Source organism: Hemibagrus wyckioides, linkage group LG05, assembly GCF_019097595.1.
Source record: "Hemibagrus wyckioides isolate EC202008001 linkage group LG05, SWU_Hwy_1.0, whole genome shotgun sequence".
Lineage (NCBI taxonomy): Eukaryota > Metazoa > Chordata > Actinopteri > Siluriformes > Bagridae > Hemibagrus > Hemibagrus wyckioides.
This window is the reverse complement of record NC_080714.1, coordinates 17,033,791-17,041,758: the sequence shown is the minus strand read 5'-3', so window position 1 is coordinate 17,041,758 and position 7,968 is coordinate 17,033,791. Positions and strand designations below refer to the sequence as shown.

At 39.0% G+C, this 7,968-nt stretch overlaps 1 protein-coding gene across 1 annotated transcript; it reads right to left on the bottom strand.

Annotated features, from left to right (window-relative positions):
• Window positions 1-1,353: 1,353 nt before the first annotated feature.
• fance (FA complementation group E) lies at window positions 1,354-7,931 on the bottom strand. The gene is made up of 10 exons (XM_058388756.1): window positions 6,158-7,931; window positions 4,203-4,782; window positions 3,333-3,377; window positions 3,193-3,249; window positions 2,937-3,080; window positions 2,636-2,759; window positions 2,466-2,541; window positions 2,305-2,371; window positions 1,906-2,031; window positions 1,354-1,551 (listed from the first exon to the last, which is right to left on the bottom strand). Exons 1-10 carry the CDS (start codon window positions 6,352-6,354, stop codon window positions 1,450-1,452), a joined length of 1,518 nt encoding a protein of 505 aa, XP_058244739.1. The 5' UTR covers window positions 6,355-7,931; the 3' UTR covers window positions 1,354-1,449.
• Window positions 7,932-7,968: the final 37 nt, after the last annotated feature.

Sequence of the window (7,968 nt, the reverse complement as noted above, 5' to 3'; positions counted from 1 at the left end):
CATCGGCCATTGCGACTACTTGCTTCGTCAAGCCAACATCAAAGTTTGTCACGACAAACTTAAAAAATCTAGTCATTATTATTATTATTATTATTATTGTTATTGTTATTATTATAACAAACCAGGAAGCACTACAATCACATGACTCAATATATTATAGAACCAGTACATGAGATTTGGAAATAAGAAAGTAAAACAAGCAACATCTAATACTGTTTTGCTAAATACAGATCTGTAACTACCATGGGCATTGCTAGGCCATTCCATTTCTACTCAGCCCCCCCTATTCTGTGGTTATCCATAAATTGTACACAAATTTGTGATCGCCTCAGTCCTCTTTAAATTTCATATGAAACAGCGGCAGACTTCAGCTCTTCCCCGTCTTTCAGTGCATTCTTCAATCCGCAGACCATGGCATCACAGACAGAGGATCAGAGGACAAGTGTTTGTGTGTGTGTGAGATCAGGAAGACTTGTATTTGGACTTGTGCAGTACTCAAATGTTATACACATCTCTGCAATACACTGGAATGGTGCAATAAGTTTACCATCCTTCCCTGTTAGTCAAACCAGGCGCATTTCTAGGATTTGAAAACATCAGGGGCTGTGCCCGAAACATCAGGGGCTAATTAGGGAGAGAGGGTAAGTGACTTGACTTGAGCAAAATGGTCAATTACCATACTAGTATTTATAGTGCTGAGAATTTCTTTTTCAATTGACAGAACAGCCGAATGATGGAGTCGGTTCTGGCCCATTGTTCACCAAAGCCATGTCTGTATTTTAACTTAAGTAATGCATTAGTTGAATAATAGAAAGTCATGATGTTCAGACTGTAATGTCTTAGCACTTTAACAGTTTATATTTTATGTACCTCCCTAATGTCCCCCAAACTAGACAGTCTTTTGGGATATATTGCATTGGCCAAACATTTAACCGCAAAAATGACTTTTCAAAACAGCTGAAACCCTTAAACACAAGATGGTTTCCACTGAAGGTGAGATGGATCTCATGCTCCCTTTATACAGATTCATATACCATACAGATCTTTCACCATAATACCTGCTTATGCACAGCATGTGGTCTGTGCAGCAATTCTGCTGGAAATCCCTAATGCTCACGTTTGTATTAGAATCTTTTTATGCATATATATATATTTTTTTATAAATACCTAAATATCCCACAAATAAGTATTTTTAAAATCTTCTTTGAGTACTAAAATATACAGTTGTTTTACAAAAGAGGCATTCTTGTTCAAATTAATCTCAATTGCTATATTATCTGATATTTTTTTTATTTCATTGATAATATATTAAAACTGTTAGCGAGAAATAGCTGAACATGCACACCTCAGTGCCATTATGAAATACGGCAAACATGTTAAAACATTCACGCTTGTTACATTTATATATAAAATCTCTTTATTATTTAACAAAACTATATTTAATTTACATTAATGACAAATGCGTTTTAAAGCAGCTTGGAGGGACTTCTTCAGGAATGTCTCATTAAATGAAATACAGCTGGACAGTGTGTGCTGACACGCAGGAGTCACCTGAAAAAGAAACAAGCAGAAGTAGAGAATTATTAATATAATATTCTTTAATTAGCCAAATTAATATTTCTCAAAATGGGCTGCACTAATGACCATTTTGTGTTTAATGACTAATTATTTGTCATTTAGCATTAGTATTTGAATAAAAGCAAGCACATATCTAGAGCAATAATGTATTAAATACATAATTAACACAGTAAATGTTTAAATTGATCATGACAAGCACACCTACACTGATGATAGCATTACAATATGCTAGTATATGATGTCAGAAAAACATCACAAACTGACCCTAGAACACCACCATCTTAAAACCTGAGTAAATCTGTCCATTATTATCATTATTTGACTCACACGAGACTGGAACTTCGTCAGGACAGTGAGCACCATTTTAGCGAACTTCATAGATTTGGCGAAGTGTGGAGACTGACTGCTTAGTTGATTGGTGAACTCAGAAAAAATCTCTTCACTCAGCTCAATCTTTAGGAAGTGAGAAGTAAGCAAAAGATGGGAGAAGTTCAGCGAACAAACATCATTATAAAGGGAAAGTACTTAACAACTAATATATACTATATAACAACTACTACTAAAAAAGCTGCAAGTGGATTTAAAGTGGAAAAAACCTGAATTATTAAATTATATTATATTCCTTTATGGTTGTCCTATATGGTTTCAGTAAATTATAATCATTAATATTTCAATTTAAACATATTTAATGTGCTTCATAGCGAAAGTAAATTAATCATCGCTTACCTTCAAATCCAGCAAGTCATGGATGACTGACAACACACCCTCATTCCAGGAACCCACAAGTGTCATCCTGGAAAGGGGTAACTTGTTAACTTGACTTTAAATGACATGAAATGTTATGAAAACTTTAGAATTAAGTGTCTTAAAAAAAATCTTTCACTTACTGAAATACAAGAAGCCTGTGATGGGGTTCGAGGCAGTCTTTCACCAGCCGACAGAGCAGCTCAGCCTGGGCACTGCCTGTGAGACAAAACACTGATTTAATATGCAACAATCAGATGTTGCATAGGTTATGTGTTTTCTCATATGAATTTAAATTTTTTTTTTGCCAGACCTGTTTGTCCTTCCTTTATGAGTGGTTCTATCAGAGCCTGGCAGGTCGGCCTTGGGTAACGGGTGCACAGAGATGTTACGGCTGTGACCAGACAGCGGGAGGGTGGCTCAGTGAGGGAACGAACCTGATGGACAGAGCGAGAGCACAGTTAATCTACAGATCCCTTTCAGACCTGGTAGTAACATACATCTTAGGTCATCTGATCACAAGTCGATTTGCATGTGCACTCATCTACACACAACTTTACTACACAATGAATAAATGAGTCTCAGTGTGTGTATGATGTGTACGAAGCGCACACCTTGCCGAGTAAAAGGTTCTTGATGATAACTGAGGCTGTGCTGTGGCTGAGGTCTTGAGTCAGAGTCAGCACGCTGCTACAGAAATGTGGTAAACTCTGCTCAGGTGCTTCAGGCAAACACAACATTGCACAAAACACCTCCAGCTGCACAAAGACACAAAGGAAATGTGATCAGTATTAAACGTTACACACATTACCTGTGATTGAAAACCTAAACACAGAACAGTGTGTGTGTGTAGGGCATAATAGTTCGTACCTGATTTGCATCACATTCATGCAGCACTTTAAGTGAAGGCACACAGTTTTGATCCCACTGCAGCAAAACAAGAAGAGCATGATTGACATTGCAATTATTCAATAGTAAACTCAGTGATAATAAACAGGAAAGTTTAATACCTCTGTTCCAGAGTCCAATAATTCTTTTATCAAAGGAACAGCTGCCTGAGAAATAGAAATCCAGTAAATGTTAGTTTTCTCACAGTACAATGTGATAGGCTAGCATTTAAATAACCATTGCTATGTTTGTAGTGGGCTTGGAATTACAGTTAGGTGACTGTATGACCCAGTATTACAGTTTTCAAATGACAATTATTAAAAAGCAAAACAAATATGATTTGATATTTGTGTAGGGAAGATGCTCGTATATTTTCTTGAGAGGAACTGACAAGAGGATTGCTCTTGACTTTTAATAGTTTACTGAGCCAAAATAGAAATACTATTTTCTATGTTAACTATTTAAAACCAAGATATTATTTGACATTTATACCAGTAAAGCATAACGCTAACCATCTACACTACCAGTCAGAAGTTTGGACACAGTGACATTCATTTTTCTTCTGCTTTTCCTGTTGGAGTTTGATACCCAGATGTTCCCAATCCAATAGGGAAATGAGGTGCTGAGTTAAAATCTCAGACATTCATTTGAATATTTTAATACACCTTCTACAACACCTGGCCAAAAGTTTGTGGACAGGACACTACCATAAGACACATAATAATGTTACAATATCGAGAGACATTCTACACATCTGTGTGCTCCCAATCTTGAGGAAAACCCACATGTTTGATGGTCAGGTGATGGCCAAGATTGTATTGCTATTTTCCTTACAGGTATACTTGATTAGGAATTAATATATAAAATAGTTTAAAACGTATTGCAGTCACTAAATAACTTATAATAATGATAAAATAATAATAAAATACAGAGATAAAGCATATGATTGAGTCCCAAAATATTTTAATAATTTGTGCCCATATCTCTTTCACCTTTATATGATCTGGTAAGACATGTTCTTCTGGCACTGATCCTGTTGCTGAAGGATCTCCTTCCAGCTCGTTATCAATCTGCGTTGTTTTTTCATCCGATTCTTCCTGACCCACAGCCACCTGTCCGTCTTCAGGACCACCTTGGGCTGCAAGGTCAATCTTTCTCCTTTTGCTCTCTGGTTTATCATCTGAATCCATCTGAAGCTCTGGGATCTCACTCTTCCTCTTCTTGAGACCTGCATCTATCTGACAATCTGTAGACAGTTCATCAGTCCTATGTTCACTGAGACAGAGATCCCACCCTCGTTTTTCCCGAAAATCTTTGAACCGATCACAGAGGTCTTTCAGGCTCAGGACACATTCTGATGTGAGGAGTGTGTCTTTTCTAAACTCCTCAACCCCAATATCTTTGTAAAGCTGACAGATTAAGGCACAAATCCACGGATTTTTGTCAGCCTCCTGTGACAGGCAGCGGAGCAGAGAGAGTACACTCTCTCGTGGTAAGCCGGGGTGCAGAAGATGCAGAAAACACAGCAGGTCATGCTTAAACGTAGCAGGAAACAGGGAGACCAGTGGCTTACTGCAACAAAAGAGTCACAAAGAATTGCACTAGTAGTTTTTTGTAACAAAATGTACCTAAGGAAGAGTGTCTCTTAAATGAGGATACAGCATTAACCATCAGAATAGTCAAGCAGATGTCAAATATGTAAGGATGATGGGCCACTGAATTATTTGTAAAAAAATCATTTAAACCTTGGGAGTGCATTATGTTTCTAATATTTCAATGAGTCAACTATTCCTTACATATTTGGCATCTAGTATCCACAAGTCAGGTTTTTTTCCATTTCAAACGTTCTTATGATTAAAACTAATTGCTTACGCATCCCATCTCAAGCCTTCAAAAAGTCATTTTAGAAATAATAATTTTGTATTTGTATCATATTTAAATATTAAAAACTATTTAACGTCCCTGTAGGTCACCAGCTCTCGTTTAGAGTGGTTTGTCACTATGAGTTACTGTATATATAAACATCCCTCAAGTGTCTTCCATCTTCATGTAACACGTTTTGATATACAAAAGAGTCTGTCATGCCATCAGGTGATTTCTAACAACATTTTAAGTAGGCATAAGCTACACTATATTGCCAAAAGTTTTGGGATACCCCTCCAAATCAGGTGTTGAATTCAGGTGTTGGGCTTGGCCCCTTAGTTCCAGTGAAAGGAACTATTAATTTGGACCTCTTCCTGTTCCAACATGACTGCACAGCAGTGCACAAAAAAAGGTCCATAAAGACATGGATGAGCGAGTTTGGTGTGGAGGAACTTGACTGACCTCAACCTGATAGAACACCTTTGGGATGAACACCTTTGGGATGAATTAGAGTGGAGACAGTGAGCCAGACCTTCTCGTCCAACATCAAAAATTCCCATCAACACACTCCTAACCCTTGTGGAAAGCCTTACCAGAAGAGTTGAAGCTGTTATAACTGCAAAGGGTGGGCCAACTCTAACTTAAATTCACGTCCATGTGAAGGCAGATTTTGACCTGGCTCGCAGTCTCCATTCTAATTCATCCCATAGATGTTTTATCAGGTTGAGGTCAGGACTCTTTGAAGTTCCTCCACACCAAACTCGCTCATCCATGTCTTTATGGACCTTGCTTTGTGCACTGGTGTGCAGTCATGTTGGAACAGGAAGGGGTCATCCTCAAACTTTTCCCATAAAGTTAGGAGAATGAAATTTTCCAGAATGTCTTGGTATGCTGAAGCATTAAGAGTTCCTTTCACTGGAACTAAGGGGCCAAGACCAACCCCTGAAAATCAACACCTGAATTCAATGATTTGGAGGGGTGTCCTTTTTTCATAAAACAGTTGGCAACACTGGCTAGCACTGTCTCAGTGTTTTTTTTTTCTTGTGATTGGAAAGTTGTGAACTCAAAGTCGACGCTTACTTACGTAGTGAGAGTATGAGTTTCTTCATCCATGCACACTTCATCCTGACAAAATGTCTCCAATAAAGCAGATAAGGGGCAGTGAGGGTCCGCGGCTCTCTGCCTGAGGAACACTTTGTGAGCTCTGGTCACTCCTCCTGTGAGTAAAGTCTGGACTAGAAGGCGTGAGCGGCCACCAAAACGCTGCACTAACACTCTCATTATAACCGCATGTCACTTCAGTCTTCTTGAATCTCTAGCTGAGTTCATCCATGTCTATTCACTATTTGCGATGTAGGAGTATCAGTATCCTTTAAGATTTAACTTTAATCTGATGTGTTGCTCTGTGCAAGAGAGTTTTTCCGCTCTTCTTCTTCTTCTGATTTTTGTCCAGATCATTTTACCCCCACGCTGCCCTCTACTGTCCAATATTAACACTCAGTTTTAAGCTTTACATGAATGTTTTTGCATGAACAAGAAAATGCACACTATATTGCCAAAAGTTTTGGGACTTCTGCATCTGCCTTTACAGGCACAATAATATAATCAGCAGCTTCCACTCTTCTGGGAAGGCTGTCCACAAGGGTTAGGAGTGTGTTTATGGGAATTTTTGACTATTCCTCTAAGAGCTCATATGTGAGGTCAGACACTGATGTTGGACGAGAAGGTCTGGCTCACAATCTCCGCTCTAATTCATCCCAAAGGTGATCTATCAGGTTGATGTGCATGTTAGTCCAGTTCCTCCACACCAAACTCACTCATCCATGTCTTTATGGACCTTGCTTTGTGCACTGGTGTGCAGTCATGTTGGAACAGGAAGGGGTCATCCTCAAACTTTTCCCATAAAGTTAGGAGAATGAAATTTTCCAGAATGTCTTGGTATGCTGAAGCATTAAGAGTTCCTTTCACTGGAACTAAGGGGCCAAGACCAACCCCTGAAAATCAACACCTGAATTCAATGATTTGGAGGGGTGTCCTTTCTTCATAAAACAGTTGGCAACACTGGCTAGCACTGTCTCAGTGTTTTTTTTTTTCTTGTGATTGGAAAGTTGTGAACTCAAAGTCGACGCTTACTTACGTAGTGAGAGTATGAGTTTCTTCATCCATGCACACTTCATCCTGACAAAATGTCTCCAATAAAGCAGATAAGGGGCAGTGAGGGTCCGCGGCTCTCTGCCTGAGGAACACTTTGTGAGCTCTGGTCACTCCTCCTGTGAGTAAAGTCTGGACTAGAAGGCGTGAGCGGCCACCAAAACGCTGCACTAACACTCTCATTATAACCGCATGTCACTTCAGTCTTCTTGAATCTCTAGCTGAGTTCATCCATGTCTATTCACTATTTGCGATGTAGGAGTATCAGTATCCTTTAAGATTTAACTTTAATCTGATGTGTTGCTCTGTGCAAGAGAGTTTTTCCGCTCTTCTTCTTCTTCTGATTTTTGTCCAGATCATTTTACCCCCACGCTGCCCTCTACTGTCCAATATTAACACTCAGTTTTAAGCTTTACATGAATGTTTTTGCATGAACAAGAAAATGCACACTATATTGCCAAAAGTTTTGGGACTTCTGCATCTGCCTTTACAGGCACAATAATATAATCAGCAGCTTCCACTCTTCTGGGAAGGCTGTCCACAAGGGTTAGGAGTGTGTTTATGGGAATTTTTGACTATTCCTCTAAGAGCTCATATGTGAGGTCAGACACTGATGTTGGACGAGAAGGTCTGGCTCACAATCTCCGCTCTAATTCATCCCAAAGGTGATCTATCAGGTTGATGTGCATGTTAGTCCAGTTCCTCCACACCAAACTCACTCATCCATGTCTTTATGGACCTTGC

Coding starts and splice junctions, on each gene's coding strand:
- fance (XM_058388756.1), bottom strand. CDS start 6,354: ATGAGAGTGTTAGTGCAGCGTTTTGGTGGCCGCTCACGCCTTCTAGTC. Junction 4,783..6,157: donor GAAACTCATACTCTCACTAC/GTAAGTAAGCGT, acceptor CTTTTGTTGCAG/TAAGCCACTGGTCTCCCTGT. Junction 2,542..2,635: donor CATAAAGGAAGGACAAACAG/GTCTGGCAAAAA, acceptor TTTGTCTCACAG/GCAGTGCCCAGGCTGAGCTG.